General features: G+C 41.4%; 1 protein-coding gene across 3 annotated transcripts in view; it reads left to right on the plus strand.

The window, feature by feature from the left end:
• NUP160 (nucleoporin 160) overlaps positions 1-22106 on the plus strand; it is a 71266-nt gene extending 49160 nt beyond the window's left edge. For all 3 annotated transcript variants that reach the window (XM_003909910.5, XM_021925784.2, XM_021925785.2), the window contains 13 exons: positions 1004-1099; positions 1205-1299; positions 1393-1489; positions 1583-1688; positions 6843-7003; positions 7798-7858; positions 11710-11820; positions 12015-12138; positions 13771-13872; positions 15238-15379; positions 17045-17170; positions 19771-19875; positions 21031-22106. In XM_003909910.5, the coding sequence (XP_003909959.1) occupies positions 1004-1099; positions 1205-1299; positions 1393-1489; positions 1583-1688; positions 6843-7003; positions 7798-7858; positions 11710-11820; positions 12015-12138; positions 13771-13872; positions 15238-15379; positions 17045-17170; positions 19771-19875; positions 21031-21120 (1416 nt within the window). In that variant the 3' untranslated portion in view covers positions 21121-22106. The remainder of the gene's footprint in view (positions 1-1003; positions 1100-1204; positions 1300-1392; positions 1490-1582; positions 1689-6842; positions 7004-7797; positions 7859-11709; positions 11821-12014; positions 12139-13770; positions 13873-15237; positions 15380-17044; positions 17171-19770; positions 19876-21030) is intronic.
• Positions 22107-22500: the final 394 nt, after the last annotated feature.

Below are 22500 nucleotides of genomic sequence, written 5' to 3' on the forward strand. Positions count from 1 at the left end.
GAGAATTGCACGTATATGAGATAGGGAAATGTGCATGGTTAGGGGAGCGTGCAGACGTTGATAGGGTGGACAATCAAATATGTCAGGCCGGGCATAATGGCTCACACCTGTGACCTTAGCACTTTGGGAAGCTGAGGCAGGCAGGTCACCTGAGGTCAGGGGATCAAGACCAAACTGACCACCATGGTGAAACTCCATCTCTACTAAAACCACAAACAATTAGCTGGGTGTGGTGGGGCATGCCTGTAATCCCAGCTACACAGGAGGCCGAGGCAGGAGAATCACTTGAACCCAGGAGGTGGACGTTGCAGTGAGCTGAGATCACACCATTACACTCCAGCCTGATTGATTGAGACCCTGTCTCAAAAAAAAAAAAAAAAAAAAGGATTATGTCAGTCATTTAGCAAATTATCTTTAGGGTTTTTATAAAACTGTGGTGTTAATTTAATATTCTTTACATTCGTCTGTGACTTGAACAGTTAGTAGTGAAATTGTATCTATTCTTTCATTCAACAAGCTTTTTTTTTTTTTTTTAAATAGAGATGGGGTCTCGCCATGTTGTTCAGAATGACAGGTGTGAGCCACTAGACCCTCAACAAGTATTTACAGAGAGACTACTGTATACTAGGCACTGAGGATAGAGACAGGGTCATGCTGTACCACCCAGGCTGAATTGCAATGGCAAGATTAAAGTTCACTGCAACCTTGAACTCCTGGGTTCAAGCAGTCTTTCCACTTCAGCCTCCCAAGTTGCTACAACTACAGGTGCATGCCACCACACGCAGCTAATTTTTTTTAAATTTTTTTGTGCAGATGGGGTCTTGCCCTATTGCCCAAGCTGACCTTGAGCAATCCTGCTGCCTCAGCCTTCCAGAGTACTGGGATTGGAGTTGGAGCCACCATGCCGGCCTACTTAACCTTTCTCAATAATTTTAAACCATAAGTTAGTTTAAAGTGCATTACCATATTAATTTTAACGGAAATTTCTGCTATTTCTCGTTAGGTTTTACGACTACTAGATGTCATTGGTTTGCCTGAACTGGTTATTCAGTTGGCTACATCGGCCATAACTGAAGCAGGTGATGACTGGAAAAGTCAGGTAAGAATTGGCTGCAATTTGGTTGTTTTCTTTAAGGTTTGTTGTGGGTGTGGTATGTTCATTTATACTGCTCTTTTTGATATTTGATCTACATTTGGTATTTAGGCTACTCTAAGGACATGCATTTTCAAACATCATTTGGATTTGGGTCACAATAGCCAAGCATATGAAGCCTTAACCCAAATTCCTGATTCCAGCAGGTAATTTCATGATCTGTTTTAGAGAAGACAATTTACCAATTCTGTTTAACCTACTAAGATAGTTTGCCCTCATATTCCTTTCTTTCCTTCTAGGCAATTAGATTGTTTACGGCAGTTGGTGGTAGTTCTTTGTGAACGCTCACAGCTACAGGATCTTGTAGAGTTTCCCTATGTGAATCTGCATAATGAGGTAATTTCAGTTATTCAGTGCTGGCTTTCAGCAAGTATGGTGGTTGCCATGATTGCTACTGACTTAGTTATCTGATTACTTCCCCTTCCCTAGGTTGTGGGAATAATTGAGTCACGTGCTAGAGCCGTGGACCTTATGACTCACAATTACTATGAACTTCTGTATGCCTTTCACGTCTATCGCCACAATTACCGCAAGGGTGAGCAATGTAACCAGACAGTATCTTGGAGACAACCTTATTAGTTTAATCATGTTTTACCAAAATATTGTGTGTTGGACTTAGGTAATTTTTAATATGTGTTTCAGTACAAGGTTAGCTTAAACTTTTTGAAGATTATCTTGAAGATATGCCCTTGCTTCCATTCTAGAACTTTCTCAAGGCGTTGCCACTGAAATGGCATTCTATTTGCATCTTCTGTCCAATTATAAAGGAAATTAGTGCTGGGCGCAGTGGCTCACACCTGTAATCCTAGCACTTTGGGAGGCTGAGGCAGGTGGATCACCTGAGGTCAGGAGTTCGAGACCAGCCTGGCCAACATGGTGAAACCCCTTCTCTACTAAAAATACAAAAATTAGCCATACGTGGTGGCGGCCACCTGTAATCCCAGCTACTCAGGAGGCTGAGGCAGGAGAATTGCTTGAACAGGGTGGGGCGAGGGGCGGAGGTTACAGTGAGCCAAGATCACACCACTTCACTCCAGCCTGGGCGAAAGAGCAAAACTCTGTCTCATAAATAAATAAATAAAGGAAATTAGCTTTTTCATTAGAGACAGCATGAAGTTTTTGAGACTGGTTTTGAGTACCTGTGCTATTTTACCATTGACCTTCTCCCTTTCCACATTTCAGTTCTTAGAGCAAAATTCTGACTGCTTAAATGTGCTTAGGTTATGCGTATAATAGACGATATTCCGCATTAGCTATGGTTAGATTGTCCCACATCCCCTCAATTAAATGCCAAATCAAATCCTTAAAGAGGGGACTAAAATTTACATTTAGGGCTGGGCATGGTGGCCCACGCCTGTAATCCCAGCACTTGAGGAAGCTGAAGCGGGTGGATCACTTAATGTCAGGAGTTGGAGAACAAGCCTGGCCAACATGGTGAAATCCCCTCTCTACTGAAAATACAAAAAATAGCTGGGCATGATGGTGGATGCCTGTAATCTCAGCTACTCAGGAGTCTGAGGCAAGAGAGTCACTTGAACCCAGAAAGTGGAGGTTGCACTGAGCCAAAGTCATGCCACAGAACTCCAGCCTGGGTGACGGAGCAAGACCCTGTCTCAAAAAAAAAAATTACATTTAGAAGTTATCAAATGATATACTGGTGAATTCTTTTTTTCTTCATTCAACTTTTTAATTTAAAATTTGTCAAGTCTACAGAACAGTTAAAACATTAATGCAATGAACATCTCCCTATATACCTTTCACCCAAATTCCCCAGTTGTTAATATTTTACATCATTTTCTTACCTCTCTCCTCTTCCCTCCTTTCCTTTTTTCCCCCTTCCTTCCTTCCTCTCTCAATACCTATTGATTTATTTACTTGTTTGTTTTTGCTGGTCTTTCTGAGAGGAAGTTAAAGACATCATGATTTTTTTTAATGTCATCGGTTATTTAATTAGGTTCTTCTTAAGACATTTAGAACACCAATTTGTGAGGATAAATTCCATTTGTCAGGGCAGACACCGATCGCAGGTAGCCCTGGAGCTGAGGAATAGCTTTGATTTTTGGTAAAATTTGTGAGTCCACAGCTTTCTGATCAATCCTGCTCTGCTCTGTAATCTCATATTTCTCTTTTTCTGTGTCGAAGATCTCACCTTCCTGGTGTCTGGGCTTCCACAGCTGCTGCTTTTTTTCTTTTTTTTTTTGAGATGAAGTCTCACTCTGTCACTCAGGGTAGAGTGCAGTGGCACCATGTCTGCTCACTGCAACCTCCACCTCCCAGGTTCAAATGATTCTCCTGCCTCAGCCTCCCAAGTAGCTGGGATTACAGGTGCCCACCACCACGCCTAGCTAATTTTTTTATATTTTTCGTGGAGACGGGGTTTCACCATGTTGGTCAGGCTGGTCTTGAACTCCTGACCTCAGGTGATCCGCCCGTCTCCGCTTCCCAAAGTGCTGGGATTACAGCCATGAGCCACTGCACCTGACCAATAATGTTTTTTATAGCACATCCCTCCCAGACTGCCCTTACCCTGGATCTAGAATACACACTGCATTTAGTTGTGCGATGTCTTTAGGCTCCTTTAATCTTTAGCCTCACTTTGCCTTTGATGACATTGATATTTTTGAAGCATATAGGTCAGTCATTTTTGTAGAATGTATCTTAATTTGGACTTATGTTATCAATGCATTATTTATCAGAACAGCTAAAATGAAAGGAATGTGAGATGGTTTTAAGATTATATTTTGCAATATAATCACCGTGGAATGTCTTAACATTTTTGTACCATTTTTACTTAGAATTTTCTTTGGTTTCTTGCTGATTTTCACTGGAAAAAAATAGATGGAGTTTATTCATAGGCAGGTTCTTAACATTCCTAATAGTAAAACATATTTGCATATTCTTTATTTTCTTGAATCATATAGGAAGGGAAATATAAATTATTAAAGATCTCTCAGTATCTGCTTTCACAATAACGTTTTATCAACCTGCTTAGTACCAGTTTAGCAAGATTAATGTTCAGGTTTTTCTAGAGCAAGGCTGTTCTAAAAGTGCCTTACATATTGCAGGTGTTCAAAAATATGTGTTGAAATGAAAAATAGTTTTATTTGAAAACTGAAAGAATTTTTAATGATATTTTTAATTTCTGGAGTCCCATGCCATCCCAGAACAGTGGATTTTTCAGTATTATAAAAATGAGAATCTATGTTCTTTTTTTTTTTGAGACAGAGTCTTACTCTGTCGATCAGCCTGGAGTGCAGTGGCTCGATCTTGACTCACAGCAACCTCCACTTCCAGGTTCAAGCAATTTTCCTGTCTCAGCCTCTCGAGTAGCTGGGATTACAGGCGTCCACCACCATGCCCACCTAGTTGTGTTTTTTGTGTGTGTGTTTTTTTTTTTTTTTCCGAGACAGAGTCTCACTCTGTCGCCTAGGCTGGAGTGCAGTGGCATAATCTCGGCTCACCGCAACCTCTGCCTTCCCGGGTTCAAGCAATTCTCCTGCCTCAGACTCCTGAGTAGCTGGGACTACTGGCATGTGCCACCACGCCCAACTAATTTTTTTTTTGCAACTCTGCCTCCTGGGTTCAAGTGATTCTCCCACCTCAGCCTCCCGAGTAGCTAGGACCACAGGGGTGCCACCACACCTGGCTAATTTTTGTATTTTTAGTAGAGAGGGGGTTTCACCATGTGTTGGTCAGACTGGTCTTGAACTTCTGACCTGAAATGATCCACCCGCCTCAGCCTCCCAAAGTGCTGGGATTACAAGCGTGAGCCACCACACCTAACCCCTAATTTTTGTATTTTTAGTAGAGATGATGTTTCATCATGTTGGTCAGGCTGGTCTCGAATTCCTGGACTCAGGTGATCTGCCCACCTCTGCCTCCCAAAGTGCTGGGATTACAGGCGTGAGCCACTGTGCCTGACTGAGAATCTATGTTCTTAAGCAGAGAGTATCCAAACATCTCTTGGTCTCAGTCCTGGGCAGGTATAGGTGACAATGTGGCTGAGACTAGCTCTATAAACTAGTCTTCTGCACTTGTTATGGTAATGTAGTATCTACATGTCAAAAAAATTTTTTTTCTTTTTTTGTTTTAATTGTGGTAAAATACACATAACATACAATTTACTGTCTTAACCATGTTTGGGTTTTTTTTTTTTGGACGGAGTTTTGCTCTGTTGCCAGGCTGATGGAATGCAGTGGCGTGATCTTGGCTCACTGCAACCTCCGCCTCCCAGGTTCAAGCGATTCCCCTGCCTCAGTAGGGAATCTGGCACTACAGAGTAGCTGGCACTACAGGTGCATGCCACCACGCCCAGCTAATATTTTTTTGTATTTTAGTAGACACAGGGTTTCACCATGTTTGCCAGAATGGTCTCAATCTCCTGACCTCGTGATCTGCCCGTCTCGGCCTCCCAAAGTGCTGGGATCACAGGCCTGAGCCACCGCGCCTGGCTATTTTAACCATTTTTAAGTGTACAGTTCAGGAGTGTTAAGTGCATTCACAATATTGTGTAACCCATCTCCAGAACACTTTTCATCTTGCAAAACTGAAGCTCTATACCCACTAAACAACTACTCCTTGTTCCTCCCAACCCCGATCCCCTGGCAACCACAATTTTACCTCCCATCTGTATGAATTTGGCTACTTGAATCATAATAGTATGTGTCTTTTTGTGACTGTCTTATTTCACCTAGCATAATGTCTTCAAGGTTCATCCTTGTAGTGGCATCAGAATTTTCTTCTTTAAAGATGTCTTTAAAAATTAGCTGGGTTTGGTGGTGGGCTTCTGTAATCCTGGGTACTTGGGAGGCTGAGGCAGGAGAATCACTTGAACCCAGGAAGCAGAGGCTGCAGTGAGCTGAGACTGCACCATTGCATGCCACCTTTGGCAACAACAACAAAACTCCGTCTCAAAAAAAAAAAACAGATATCTTAAAGATAATTAAGTGATTTTCTATTATATTTATATGTCAGATTTTGTTAATCAATGGACACTTGGATTGCTTTCACCTTTGGCTTTTGTGGATAATGCTGCTATGAACATGGGTGTAAAAGTATCTCTTTCAGACCCTTCTTTTCATTCTTTGGGGTATATACCCAAAAGTGGAATTACTGGATGATATGATAATTTCACTTTTAATTTTTTGAGGAACTGCCATACTGTTTTCCATGGCAGCTATACCATTTGACATTCCCAGCAAGAGTGCACAAGGGTTCCAGTTTCTCCACATCCTCACCAACATGTGATTTTTTTCAGGGGGCTGGGGTTACATCAAACCCAATTTTGTTTTAAATTTTAACATTTGATTAGGGATAGCATTCTCTCTGCGTATCTCTAGAGAAACAAATTTTGGAAGGCCAGGCGTTGTGGCTCACACCTGTAATCCCAGCGCTTTGGGAGGCCTAGGTGGGCAGATCACGAGGCCATGAATTCGAGACCAACATGGTGAAACTCTCTACTAAACTCTGTACTAAAAATACAAAAATTAGCTGGGTGTGGTGCTCGTGTGCCTATAATCCCAGTTACTCAGGAGGCTGGGGCAGGAGAATCGCTTGAACCCGGAAGGTGGAGGTTGCAATGAGCTGAGATCACGCCATTGCACTCCAGCCTAGGCAACAGAGCAAGACTCTGTCTCAAAAAAAAATTTTTTTTGGAAGTTCTAAAGTCTGATTTATTATCTCCTCATAGCTGGCACAGTGATGTTTGAGTATGGAATGCGTCTTGGCAGAGAAGTTCGAACTCTCCGGGGACTTGAGAAACAAGGCAACTGTTATCTGGCTGCTCTCAATTGTTTACGACTTATTCGTCCAGAATATGCGTGGATTGTGCAGCCAGCATCTGGTGCAGTGGTATGAAAACGTTTCATCCTGGAATTTTGGGGTCATTAAATCTACTTGTTTTGGTCCTTTTAAAACTATTATGTCATTTTGCTTGATTTGATTTACAATTTCTACTGAGATATTTGTGAAAAAAACCTATGTTTACAATTCAGTTGTTATATATTACTACCCCTTCAGTTCTCAAGTTCAGAATTATTGTAGGAAGAAATATCGCAGAGTGGTTTTGGAGTTAGACAGACCTGACCCAATTCAGACAAGTTACTTAATCTTTTGTTGTTCAGTTATTCTCTGGCATAAAATATGGATAATACCTAATTTATAGGATTGTTTGGGTATTAATGAGATAATTCAAGTCAATTGCTTAGGACAGTTAACAGTGCCTGGCCTAGAAAATGTGCTCAGTAAATGGTAGCTGCTTTTATTTCTATTGTGTTTGTTAATGCAGTCTACAGTTACTGTTTTAAAGGACACACACTTTGAGTTCTTCCTGTCATACTGATGGGTCGGATACATGCAACTGTTTCTGTTATATATAACTCTGGAACCAAGAAAAATTAGTTGATTTACATGGAGATCAAAATCCCTGTCCTTGGACTCAGTAATATGTTATGGATAAGTTAACAACTTGGCAAAGAACTTCTTTCTTTGTCTCATAGTTACAGTACCTCTGTAAGAACTCTGCTGGTTGAAATAAAAATAATTTCCATTGAGAGAATTTAAGCATAAAAGCTCTGAAACACAATTAATGATATCAAAATAAAATACTGATTTTCACAGCTAAATTGCTTGTTTTGTTTTATCAGTATGATCGCCCTGGAGCATCCCCTAAGAGGAATCATGATGGAGAATGCACAGCTGCCCCCAGTGAGTCAGGAGTCTCACACTGGTTCTTTGCTAGACAGTAGTAATATTGTTATTGTTAGTTATATTATGATAGAAATATGTAGTTAAATAAGTTACATATAGTAGTAATATATAAATGTTATAATAGTAACAGTTGCCCTTGTAAAACACAGGTTTTAACTGCAGGCATCTATCATACAGATTCTTGTTTTCAATAAGTATATTGGATTCTTTTTCTGGAGATTTGTCACAATTTGAAAAAACTCCCAGTTGAACCACATAGCCTAGAAATACTGAAAAAGTTAAGGAAGCCAGGTGTGGTGGCTCAGACCTATAATCCCAGCGCCTTGGGAGGCCGAGGCAGGTGGATCACCTGAGGTCAGGTGTTCAAGACCAGCCTGGTCAACGTAGCGAAACCCCTTCTCTACTAAAAATACAAAAATTAGCTGGGCAGTAGTGGCCCTCACCTGTAATTCCCGCTACTCAGGAGGCTGAGGCAGGAGAATCGCTTGAACCCAGGAAGTGGAGATTGCAGTGAGCTGAGATTGTGCCACTGCATTCCAGCCTGGATGACAGAGTGAGACTCCGCCTCAAAAAAAAATCACGTTTAGTGGGACTCATACGGAGTGTCAGTAGTGATGCTGGAAGTGCTCCCAAGGAGCAGAAAAAAGTCATAACATGACAAGAAAGAGTTGAACTGCTTGATATCTACTGTAGATTGAGGCTGGCAGCTGAGGTTGCCTGCCATTTCAAGAAAAATGAATCCAGTGTAAGGAACGTTGTAAAAAAAAAAAAAGAAGAGAAAATTTGTGAAGCTGTTGCTTCAGCTTCGCCAGTAGGTACAAAAACCTTGTACTTTTTGCAAAATACGTTTTTATCTCATGTTGAAAATCCAGCTTTTATGTGAGTACAGTATTGATATAAAAAAGGCATACCTATAGACTCTAACATGATTTTCAAAACAAGTTATTACACAACAACTTAAAGCAAAAGGAAGGTAAAAGATTAAAGCTGGAGAATTTAATGCCAGCAAAGGATGGTTTGACAATTTAAGAAAGAGATACAGCTTTTAAAATGTCAAGATACAGGAGAAGCAGCTTCTGCTGACCAAGAAGCAGCAGATGAGTTCCCAGACACTATTAAGGAAAATCACTGAGGGGAAACGACATTTGCCTAAACATGTTTGTTTGCTTTTGCTTTTGTTTTTGTTTTTGAAACAGAGTCTCACTCTGTTACCTAGGCTGCAATGCAGTGGCACAATCATGGCTTACTGCAGCCTCAAACTCCTGGACTCAAGCAATCCTCCTACCTCAGACTCCCATAGTGCTGGGACTACAGGCATGAGCCACTGTGCCTGCCTTCCCTATGATTTTCTTAATAACATTTTCTTTTAAGAGTACAGTATAGGCCAGGTGCTGTGGCTCATGCCTGTAATCCCTGCACTTTGGGAGGCTGAGGCGGGCGGATCACCTGGGGTCAGGAGTTCAAGACCAGCCTGGTCAGCAATGATGAAACCCTGTGTCTACTAAAACTACAAAAAATTAGCCAGGCGTGGTGGCGGGTGCCTGTAATCCCAGTTACTCAGGAGGCTGAGGCAGTAGAATTGCTTGAATTCGGGAGACTTAGGTTGCGGTGAGCTGAGATCACGCCACTGCACTCCAGCCTAGGCAACAAGAGCAAGACTCCGTCTCAAAACAACCACAACCAAGAGTACGGTATATAGGCCAGGCATGGTGGCTCATGCCTGTAATCCCAGCACATTGGGAGGCCGAGGCAGACGGATCACCTGAGGTTGGGAGTTCGAGACCAGCGTGACCAACATGGAGAAACCCTGTCTCTACTAAAAATAAAAAATTAGTTGGGCGTGGTGGCGCATGCCTGTAATCCCAGCTACTTGGGAGGCTGAGGCAGGAGAATCACTTGTACCCAGGAGGCAGAGTTTGCAGTGAGCCAAGATTGTGCCATTGCACTCTAACCTGGGCAACAAGGGTGAAACTCTGTCTTAAAAAAAAAAAAAAAAAAGGATAGTATATTATATAAAATACAAAATATGTGTGAATTGACTGTTTAGGTTGTCAGTAAGGCTTCTGGTCAGTAGTCAGCTATTAGTAGCTAAGTTTTTGGGTAATGAAACGTTATATGCAGAGTTTCAACTGCTCAGGAGTCAGCATCCGTAACCCCTGCATTGTTCAAGGGTCAACTATACATGTAATTTAGACAGTAGTTATATTGTAACATATATAGTTACACTGTTATATACTACATATAGTAGTAACATTGTTATATACTATATATATTATATATAATAATGACATTGCTGTAAAAATATTGTAAAGTTCCTTCTTTTTAGTTTATTTTCAGCATTCTAATCTGCTAAAGGTTGTCTGGTAGCACTTCTAAAATGTTGTACAACAGTAAGAGAAATGAAAATGCTTAAATAAGAGTGTGGTTTTTTCTTGTATGCTGTATTTAAATTAGCTTAGTTCCAAGTTTTTTTTATCAGGTTCTTTTGCTATTACCACAGAGGCATGACATCCTTCCATAAAGAGCCGAGGCTCTAGATTTGGACACACCTGGTTTTAATTCTGCCTCTCACAGTTTGGTCATATTTCTTTCTTACTGATAGAGATGACAGACAGTATTTCACAATTATAATGGTTAAATGAGGCCAGGTGCAGTGGCTCACGCCTTGTAATCCCAGCATTTTGGGAGGCCAAGGTAGGAAGATTGTTTGAGCTCAGGAGTTTAAGACCAGCCTGGGCAACTATAGCAAGACCCTGTAGAAGAAAATTCTTTTGGCCAGGCATGGTGGCTCACATCTGTAATCCCAGCACTTTGGGAGGCCAAGGCAGATGGATCACCAGGTCAGGAGATCGAGACCATCCTGGCCAACATGGTGAAACCCTGTCTCTACTAAAATACAAAAAATTAGCCAGGCTTGTTGGTGCACACCTGTCGTCCCATCTACTCAGGAGGCTGAGGCAGGGGAATTGCTTGAACCCAGGAAGTGGAGATTACAGTGAGCCAAGATCGTGCCACTGCACTCCAGCCTGGCAACAAAGCGAGACTCCATCTTAAAAAAAAAAAAGAAAAAAATTTTTTTTAGGCCAGGCATAGTGGCTCATGCCTGTAATCCCAGCACATTGGGAGGCTGAGGTGGCTGGATCACCTGAGGTCAGGAGTTTAAAAACAGCCTGGCCAACATGGTGAAACTCCATGTCTACTAAAAATACAAAACTTAGCTGGGCATGGTGGTGCCCGCCTGTAATCCCAGCTACTTGGAAGGCTGAGGCAGGAGAATCACATGATCCCAAGAGGTAGAGGTTGCAGTGAGCCAAGATCATCAGCTCACTGCAAGCTCCAGCCTCCCGGGTTCACGCCATTCTCTGGCCTCAGCCTCCCGAGTAGCTGGGACTACAGGCGCCCGCCACCTCGCCCGGCTAGTTTTTTGTATTTCTTAATAGAGACGGGGTTTCACCGTGTTAGCCAGGATGGTCTCGATCTCCTGACCTCGTGATCCGCCCGTCTCGGCCTCCCAAAGTGCTGGGATTACAGGCTTGAGCCACCGCGCCCGGCCGAGATTTGTTTTCTTAAAAAAAAAAAAAAAAGTTTAAAGAGTTAAATGAAATTACATGTAGTACCTTGTAAGCACCTGCTCAGCTGCATTTGTTAAAATACTTTGATTTGACATGGGATATTGCATAATTTGTTTAAGTTAGCATTTATTTAGTTCCCTGTTTTCTCCTTCCTTCATGCATTTGGAAATTAAATTGAATGTTATTTAATGTTTAGTGGAAATTGACAGGCTGAGTTAATCTAGTGGATACTTCTTTGTATTTTGGGAGTTCAAAATATTTTTCTTTGATGTATAGCAAATCGACAAATTGAAATCCTGGAACTGGAAGATCTGGAGAAAGAGTGTTCCTTGGCTCGTATCCGCCTCACTTTGGCTCAGCATGATCCATCAGCAGTTGCAGTTGCCGGTAGGAATTCAAGAGTTAAAGCCTCTGACTTGTCAGCACTAAGAGCACATTTTAGGTCAAGGCAGTGTATGTAGCATGCTAGATGGGTATAAAGCATGGGTTGTTACTCAGAGATACTCATCAACAAAGCAAAATCTTTGGTTTCATTTGTGTCTGCCTTGGCTACACAAAATAATCTTTTTCCATTTTCACAGGAAGTTCATCAGCAGAGGAGATGGTCACTCTCTTGGTTCAGGCAGGCCTCTTTGACACTGCCATATCACTCTGTCAGACTTTTAAGCTTCCCTTAACGCCAGTCTTTGAAGGACTTGCCTTCAAGTATGTATAAAATTATCTTTTTATAGTCTTTTCTAATGCAAATATATTATTCTCTTGCTTAGTGTGAAGCAGTCGTCATAAGCCAAGTAGCCTGTATACCATTTGTGGTTTGAAGAAGTGTTTTGTTTAATCCATCCAAGCATTCTTAAAAAGAATTTCAGCCGGGCGCCATGGCCCATGCCTGTAATCCCAGCACTGGGAGGCAGAGGCAGGCAGATCACCTGAAGTCAGGAGTTTGAGACCAGCCTGGCCAACATGGCGAAACCCCGTACCTACTAAAAATACAAAAAATTAGCAGGGCGCAGTGGTGGGCGCCTGTGATCCCAGCTACTTGGGAGGCTGAGGCAGGAGAATCGCTTGAACATGGGAGGCGGAGGTTGCAGTAAGCCAAGATCACGCCATTGCTCTTCAGTCTGGGTGACAGAGCGAGACTGCATCTCAGAAAAAAAAAAAGAAAAAAAGAAGAATTTCTTGGCCAGGCACTGTGGCTCACATCAGTAATCCTAATACTTTGTGAGGCTGAGATGGGTGGATCATTTGAGACCAGCCTGGCCAACATGGTAAAACCCTGTCTCTACCAAAAATACAAAAATTAGCCAGGTATGGTGGCACACAACAGTAATTTCAGCCTCTCAAGAGGCTGAGGCACAAGAATCGCTTGAACTTGGGAGGCGGAGGTTGCAGTGAGCTGAGATCGCGTCTCTGCACTCGAGCCTGGGCAACAAAGCGAGACTCTGTTTCAAAAAAAAAAAAAAAAAAAAAAGTTTGTGAATTAGAAATATTTTGAACTTTCAGAATTTTTCAGCTGGGTGCAGTGGTGCACACCTGTAACGTCAGCACGTTGGGAGGCCAAGGTGGGCAGATCACTTGAGGTCAGGAGTTCGAGACCTGCCTGGCCAACATGACGAAACCCCATCTCTACTAAAACTACAAAAATTAACCAGCAGAGGTGGTGCGTGCCTGTAATCCCAGTTACTTGGGAGGCTGAGGCAGGAGAATCGCTTGAATCCGGGAGACGGAGGATACAGTGAGTTGAGATTGCACCACTTCACTCCAGCCTGGGCAACAGAGTGAGACTCCATCTTAATTAAAAAAAAAAAAAGAGGCTAGGTGCGGTGGCTCATGCCTGTTATCCCAGCACTTTGGGAAGCCAAGGCGGGCGGATCACGAGGTCAGGAGATCAAGAGCATCTTGGCTAACATGGTGCAACCCCGTCTCTACTAAATATACAAAAAATTAGCCAGGCATGGTGGCATGCGCCTATAGTCTCAACTATTCGGAAGGCTGAGGCAGGAGAATCACTTGAACCTGGGAGGCAGAGGTTGCAGTAAGCCGAGATTGCGCCGCTGCACTCCAGCCTGGGTGAGAGTGAGACTCCATCTGAAAAAAAAAAAAGAAAAGAATTTTTCATCATTGATTTTATCTTGGAAGTAAATTGTCTCTTAATGCTTACTGATGTCCTTGTAGGTATCCCGTAGTGTGACTTGAGGAAGAGATGATTCAATATTCCAGTAGTGAATTCAGCAAAATACTAGAGATGAAGTTTTCATCTTATCTCTCTAGTTTTAGTATGAAATTAAAGTGGTACGTTTCAGCGTTCATTTTTCAAGTGTGGAACCATTTTCATTTCAGATGCATCAAATTGCAATTTGGAGGAGAGGCAGCACAAGCAGAAGCCTGGGCCTGGCTAGCAGCCAATCAGCTCTCATCTGTCATCACTACTAAAGAGTCGAGGTACAGCCCTGGTGTTCATCCAACTCTGGGTGGTTCTGCCTTTCTCAAAGCTGTAACTGTCTTTCTCTGATTAAATTGTCCTACATAGATCATTTCACTTTTTTCTTTCTTTTTGGCTAAGTTTTTGTAGGGGCTGGAAAGTTTATAATTAAGGTGACATCATGTCATTTATTGTCCAAACTAGGATGTCTTTGCCTATGAAATGTCTCCTCCATAACCCCCTCCTCAAAGACTTATTGTATCATATCAGGAAAGGGTAATCTTACACGCAAAAATCTGTATTTACTTGGTTTCAGAGTATTATCCTCCTTTTTTCTCCCATTACTTCCATTGAGCAGTCACTGCATGGTGTCATCACAGTGTCTTATAGCTTGTCTCCAGCTGCTGTTCAGCAGTCTGTCACCCATCAGCCCCCATCATCCACCATACCTTCTTCAGATCTCTTCTGTTCGTATACTTCCCCAGTGCACTCACTTAGTGTCCACGTAAATGTACTTCAGCTTCTTCAGAAACCTTCTCTAACATCCCTAACCCTCAGTAAGCTTCCCTTTCTGAACTGCATTTGCACTTGGTATTATACAGCTTAGCACTTTAGAGTGATAGCATTTTAGAATTTGGAAGTTCTCTGACATTAGTTTTCAACCCCTAAATTAGCACATCAGAATAACTGATTAAAATACGTATTATGAGAAATCACCCTAGTCTTCTAAGTTAGAACTTCTGCATGATTCTAATGCTTGATCAGGTTTGCGAACCAGTGTTCTGAACCACTTTCTTATTTCATAAATGCAGAAACAAAGGAGTTAAAAGAATTATGTATTAATAGCCAAACAAATACGTTTGTTTACTAAATACTTTTGTTTACAACATACTAAATACGTTAGTGGGAGAGGAATATATGAACCCAAGACATTTAGTTTCTAGTACTATCGCCTAAGTCACATTAGCCCGAATAATATTTGTTCCCATTTAGCTATATTATTCAGTCGTGAATGTCTAAAGCTTTCCTTGTAAGGCTGGGCATGGTGACTCCTGCCTGTAATCCCAACACTTACAGATCACTTTAGCTCAGGAGTTTAATATCAGCGTGGACAACATAGCAAGTCCTTGTCTCTACAAAACATAAACAAGATTAGCCAGGCATAGTGGTGTATGCCTGTATTCCCATCTATTTAGGAAGCTAAAATGGGAGAATCTGGGGCAGAGGCTGCAATGAGCTGAGATCACACCCCTGCACTCCAGCCTGGGTGACAGAGCAAGACCCTGTCTCAAAACAAAGTTTTCCTAGTAAATACATGCTTTGAATGGTACTCAAAATAGCTATTAAGAATCTGAAACTCATTAGTCATTTTTGGTTTTTTCAAGTGCTACAGATGAAGCATGGCGACTATTATCAACTTACCTGGAAAGGTACAAAGTCCAGAATAACTTGTATCACCACTGTGTAATCAACAAGCTCTTGTCTCATGGAGTGCCTCTACCTAATTGGCTTATAAACAGTTACAAGGTAAGTGGATTATAACTTGTACAGAGTAAGAACCCACTCTTTGTCATTCTGGATAATTTCATGAGATGATTAAAAATATGACTGCCATGGCTCATACCTGTCATGCCCACACATTGGGAGGCCAACAGGGGAGGGTGGCTTGAGCCCAGGAGTTTGAGACCAGCTCAGGCAACATAGGGAAACCCCATCTCTATTTAAATTTAAAAATATATAAAGAAAAAGGAAAAGATGGGGTGATAACTTATGGAAACATATTGACTTATGTACTTTGAGAAGCTTTTCATCATAGCTAAAACCATAAGAACAATTCAGGTTCATTTCCACAGTACTACTGTGTATTTAGATTTGAAGTTTCATAGGTTAGTAATTAGGTTAATGACTACTGTTATATTCACTGAACAGTGAGTTTATATTTAGAACAATGAGCATATGCATGACACAGGATTTACTATTCATACCTCAAAAAACCCACAGGAATGGGTGGAGTACTTTTCAAATAATGTAACAGTATGGCTGGTCTGAGTGCAGTGGTGTTCACAACTAATTGAGCACAACCAGTTTCCAATTGGTTCCTTCTCCACTCCCACTGTTTCACCTGACTATTAAAAATCAAACACGGGTTCTTAGACTGTCTGCATCAGAATTATTCAAATGGCAGGCTTCTTCAAAGTACAGATTCCTCATCCTAGATTTATATAATCAGATTATCTCAGGCTAGGAGCCAGAAATCTATGTTTTAAGAAGCTCCTAATTTGATTTTGATGCATGCTAAAGTTTGGGAACTTCTGCATCTGAACCACCTTGAGTAGGATAAGGAAAGAGAAAATCTAAAGGTTAAAATCAGGAAAGTTTTTTTTTTTTAAGGTAGAAAGGAGGCCAGGCGTGGTGATTCACACCTGTAAACCCAGCACTTTGGGAGGCCAAGGCAGGCAGATCACGTGAGGTCAGGAGTTCGAGACCAGCCTGGCCAACATGGTGAAACCCCATCTCCACTAAAAATACAAAAATTAGCTGGGTGTGATGGTGCGTGCCTGTAATCTCAGCTACTCCAGAGGTGGAGGTTACAGTGATCTGAGGTTGCACCACTGTCCTCCAGCCTGGGCGACAGACTCTGTCTCGAAATAAATAAATAAATAAATAAATAAATAAATAAATAAATAAGAAAATAGGGAAGGCAGCTAAGATGGTAAAGGTAAGATTGTGATCAAATCAGAATATAGAAAGCGTACTTAATTAATAGAGCTCTTCCAAATAGAGACTTCAGATTTAAAGTTGGTGATTCTTTGAACTTATTTTGCATTTGTCATTCATATATTTCTTATTACGTGAATATATTGTCACTTTAGTATTCAGGAAAAGTTTGTTGACTTTACAACTGTGGAAGCTGAAGTGGAAAGAAGTTAAAGTATGTCTAGGTCATAAAACAGGGGAAGAAGGCTATTTAACAGATAGGGCCTCCCAAACTGCCTAAAAGTAACGGCTCTTAGGAATTCAACTTTTTTTTTTTCCTAACTCCCCAGATTTGTTATCAGCTCTTATCCTAAGATATAGATGAGTAAACCAAGCCACTGGTTTAATTATGTTGAGAAATACAAATGTTAGGGAATCAGCCACTCAGCGTTCTTTGGTCAGTACTAAAAATTCTTAATCACCGACTTTTCACAGAAGGTTGACGCTGCTGAATTACTTCGTTTATACTTAAACTATGACCTTTTAGAAGAAGCTGTGGATTTGGTGTCAGAATATGTGGATGCTGTATTGGGTAAAGGACATCAATACTTCGGAATTGAGGTAGGCATATACAAATGGTCCCCAATTTACAATGGTTTGACTTATGATTTTTCAACTTTACAATGGTTTGAAAGTGATGAATGTTTATGAGAAACCATACTTTAAAATACTCATGGCTGGGCACAGTGACTCACGCCTATAATCCCAGCACTTTGGGAGGCCGAGGCGGACAGATGCCTGAGGTCAGGAGTTCGAAACCAGCCTGGCCAACATGGTGAAGCCCTGTCTCTACTAAAAATACAAAAATTAGCCAGACGTGGTGGTGCACACTTGTAATCCCAGCTACTCAGGAGGCCGAGGCAGGAGAATCACTTAAACCTGGGAGGCAGAGGTTGCAGTGAGCAGAGATCACACCACTGCACTCCAAAGCCTGGGCAACAGAGCGAGACTGTCTCAAAAATAAATAAATAAATAAACAAAATACTCATACAACTGTTCAGTTTTTCACTTGCAGTACAGTATTCAATAAGTTACACAAGATATTCAACAGTGTATTATAAAGTAGGCTTTCTGTTAGATGATTTTGCCCAACTTTATAGGTCAACGTTAAGCATGCTGAGCATGGTTAAGTAGGCTATAGGCTAAGCTGTGATGTTCATTAGGTTAGGTGTATTATATGCATTTTCAACCTATGATATTTTCAACTGACAATGGGTTTATTGGAAAACAAACCCATCATAAGTTGAGGAACATCTGTATAGTTGCATATATAGATATATATATATAGATAGACATAGATATAGATATATAGATATATATTTTTTTTAGCCGAGTCTTGCCCAGCCCCCAAGCTGGAGTGCAGTGGTGCAACCTCCGCTTACTAGCTCACTGCAGCCTCCGCCTCCTGGGTTCAAGTGATTCTCCTGCCTTAGCCTCCTGAGTAGCTGAGATTACAGGCACCTGCCACCACATCCAGCTAACTTTTTAATATTTTTAGTAGAGACAGGGTTTCACCATGTTGGCCAGGCTCGTCTCGGAACTCCTAACCTGAAGTTATCTATCCCCCTCGGGCTCCCAAAGTGCTGGAATTACCCACAGGAGCCACCACGCCCGGCCTAGGCATTTCCTTTTATTACCATGCTATGTAAGGTGAGAATCTGAGAGTAAATTGAATTATATATTAGTGTATTTAGCCATTACTATCTGTAGTTATACAACTAAATATTGACACTCTAGGAGTCTCTAGTCTCCTGTTCATAAAATAGGAATTTCATCTTTATCAAAATAATATGGCATTAGGATTCAGTGGAGAGAGGTAAACAAAATGGTATTGTGTGTATGCCGGGACTATGTTAAGTCTCTACAAGCATTTTCTTATTTAATCCTTATAGCAGCCTTATGAGGGATGTTTTAATTTTATATTTTTTAACCCATGAGGGAACAGGCTTAGAGGTTAAGTTATCACAGGCTCACACAGATGGTAAATATAATAGAAGAGCCAGGTCTAAATAGGTGTAGTTAACTACAGCTTCAACCCTCATGAAATCAGCCAGGTGCAACAGCTCACACCTGTAATCCTAGCACTTTGGGAGGTCAAGGTGGGAGGATCGTTTAAACCTAGGGGTTCAAGACCAGCCTTGGCAACATAGAACCGATATCTACAAAAAAATAGAAAAAAATTAGCTGGTCACGGTGGTGCATGCCTGTAGTCCCAGCTATGTGGGAAGCTGAGGTGGGAAGATCACATAAGCCCTGGAGGTTGAGGGTACAGTGAGCTGTGATCATGCTACTACACTCCAGCCTGAGTGACAGAGTGAGACCCTGTCTCAAAAAAAGAGAAAGTTGACATAAAATTATTATTATTTTTTTTAATTTTTATGTTTTTTCCAAGATGGAGTCTCGCTCTGTCACCTAGGCTTGAGTGCAGTGGCACGATCTCGGCTCACTGCAACCTCCATCTCCCGGGTTCAAGCAATTCTTCAGCCTCAGCCTCCCGAGTAGCTGGGACTACAAGTGCCTGCCATCGCACCCAGCTAATTTTTGTATTTTTAGTAGGGATGGGGTTTCACCATATTGGCTAGGCTGGTCTCGAACTCCTGACCTTGTGATCCGCCCACCTTGGCCTCCCAAAACGCTGGGATTACAGGCCCAGCTGACAAGAATTTTTAAATACATTTAATTTAACCAAAAAAATAACAAGTTTCCCAATTGGAGAAAAGAGGGTTCCCATTGTGTGCGTGCACATGTATACACACAGTTTCTTGTGGGGAAAAAAAAAGCATTTTATTTGGCCAGGCGCAGTGGCTCACTTTGGGAGGCCAAGGCAGGTGGATCACTTGAGGCCAGGAGTTCGAGACCAGCCTGGCCAACATGGTGAAACCCCATCTCTACTAAAAATAAAAATAAAAAAATTAGGCATGCTGGTGCACATCTGTAGTCCAGCTACTCGGGGGAGGCTGAGGCACAAGAATCGCTTGAGCCCAGGAGGCGGATGTTGCAGTGAGCTGAGATCGTGCCACTGCACTCAGCCTGAGCGACAGAGCGAGACCGTCTCAAAAAAAAGAAAAGGGCATTTTATTCTACAGAGTCCTATGAAAGCAACTACCCAGAAGAAATGGTACACTTTGCAGACTGTTTTCAAATAAACATTTTCCTTTTAGTTTCCACTGTCCGCAACAGCCCCAATGGTGTGGCTTCCATACTCCTCTATTGATCAGCTTCTCCAGGCTCTGGGGGAGAACAGTGCCAACAGTCACAACATCGCAGTAAGTCAGCCCTTTCATGAGATGTCTTCTGTAAGCCCCTGCACAGCAGTTACACCTTCCAGCTTGATCTTCAATTCTCTGGGATTAGAAAGGGAGGGCAAAAGCCTAGTTTTGGCCCTTAGCAAACTGCCCAATCCCTTTATAGATAAGGCAAAGGATCTAAGCAATAGGGTCGAGAAAACGTAATGAGGAACTGTGTAAGTGTTAATTATACAGAGACAAATGGCAAGCAGTCGGTCCATCCTTTCAAGGGTTTAGTTTGGTAGGGCAGACCCTACAGGGTAAACAGGTACTTGAAATACAGTGTGATAGGCTGGACACGGTGGCTCACACCTGTAATCCCAGCACTTTGGGAGGTTGAGACAGGCAGATCACCTGAGAGGTCAGGAGTTCGAGACCAGCTTTGCCAACATGGTGGAACCCCGTTTCTACTAAATATACAAAAATTAGCCAGACATGGTGGCGGGAGCCTGTAATCCCAGCTACTCGGGAGGCTGAGGCAGGAGAATCGCTCGAACCTGGGAGGCAGATGTTCCAGTGAGCCGAGATTGCACCACTGCACTCCAGCCTGGACGGCAGAGTGAGACTCCATTTCCCCGACCCCCCAAAAAAGAAAGAAATACAGTGTGATAAATTATCACTGTCCTGAGGGAAGTTGGCATATATAACAACATTTCTCAGGAGTCATATATTTGCTCTGCTTGCCTTAACATAAAAAACAATAGTGTTTCCTTTGCTCAGAGTCATTATAGTGATGGCTTATTTTGTTTACTAGTGAGATAGAGTGCCTCCTGAGCCTATCTAAAATATTAGTTCTATATTTCACTTGGCAGCTAATAACTAGTTACATCAGATGCAGCATCTCTGGTCCTAAGAAAAGAGCTAGTGATCCTTTTATTAGAAATACTGGTATAATTTCCATACTTAGAAAATTCATTCAGAAAATGAGATTGAAATGTTGTATGTAACAGAGAGGCCTAGTTTTATCAGTAGGGTCACAGAGGAGAATCCTATACCAAATGGTGATTTTATGAAGCAGAGTGGCTAACATCTTTATAAGGTGGAATCTGCTTGTTGAAGTCAAAGTGATTAATAACTTCAATCTTTTTCCATTGTTGAGCTGTTCTGTAATGTTTTCCTTCTTTTCTCTTATAGCTGTCCCAGAAGATACTTGACAAATTGGAGGACTACCAGCAAAAAGTTGATAAGGCAACACGGGATTTATTATATCGTCGGACCTTGTGATCTGGATTGTTACCTAGCCTTTGTAACCGCTTGGTGCCTCTTAGGGCTTAAGACTACCCTACAGGAACCCTGTACTCAAGGCCAATTTTTGTAACTCTAAATGATGTGTACAACATTCAAGTCTGCATTCTGCACAATATAGGAGGGCAGAAGAGTCAGAGGACCCTGTGCTTGCTGGTGGTGCTAACACAATTTCTGGTGTTGAACCTTGGTCTCAAATAGCTGCTTTTGTATATGATCCACAAGCTTTTTTAGAGTTTATATTTTTTTAAACTACCGAAGACATTCATTATCTGCAAATTAAGACCCATGTTCACTTTCCAAAATAGCTGAGGGTTGTTGGCTTGTTGTAGCTGACCACCAAAAGCAATCACTGCAGATCTTTTAATTCTTCCCTATCACCTTTTGTATTTTAATGCAATTATTTTGGTCCAGAACTGACATGTATTTTCTGTATTGTACACAAAGGCTAATAATTTTGCATACTCTTATTTATTTTGGAGGTTTTGTATGATCTTCAATCAAGTATTAAATAATTTGCCTAGATTAAGCCTAAAATGATGACCAGCTAATTAAAGAAAATATTTTGAATCTGGTTCTGAGCTAAAGTTAAGTAAATTCTTAGCTAAGAAAAAATTGGAAATCCATTATCTATATTAACAACAGATTCTCAGAGTAAATTGTTAACTTCTATGATTTATGATAATCAAGCTGGACTTGATCATACAAGTTAGTCTCATAATGTATTGGACCAAAATATAAACTTCATTGGTCAGATTCAGAAGCATTTATGCTCACAAGTTTTGTGAAAGTGAAAAATAATAAAATCATCTTGGATTTTATTCTATATATTAAAATTTATCTTTTAAGGAAACAATCTGTATACTACTTGCTTGTATAGCCTTTTGACCCTTCTTGAGTTTTTCATAAGCCTTTAATTTTTATACTTTCAATACCATATTTACATTATATGTTTTAATTAACAATGTGAGTTTCTCTGTGGTGCTGTTGTTGGTAGATGCTGAGGTGTGTGATTCTTTTTTTTCATTTTAGCTCTACTATGATTAATGTGAGGCATTTGGTGCAATTAGGGACTGGGAGAGTGCCTGTCCTCCCAGCTCTCTAAACCTGTGGCTTTCAACGACAGTAAGAAAGACATTTTGACCTATATACACATATATAAACAAAAGTTTCACAAAATTTGTATCCTCACCTACCGTGTATCCTGATGTTTTCATGAGTGACTAATGGATCATAACCCATAGTATGAAAACATCAAGGGCCAGGCGTGGTGGCTCACTCCTATAATCCCAGCACTTTGGGAAGCTGAGACAGGCGGATCACTTGAGATCAGGAGTTCAAGACCAACATGGCAAAACC

The sequence above is a fragment of the Papio anubis genome, chromosome 12 (genome assembly GCF_008728515.1).
Source record: "Papio anubis isolate 15944 chromosome 12, Panubis1.0, whole genome shotgun sequence".
Taxonomy (NCBI): Eukaryota; Metazoa; Chordata; class Mammalia; order Primates; family Cercopithecidae; genus Papio; species Papio anubis.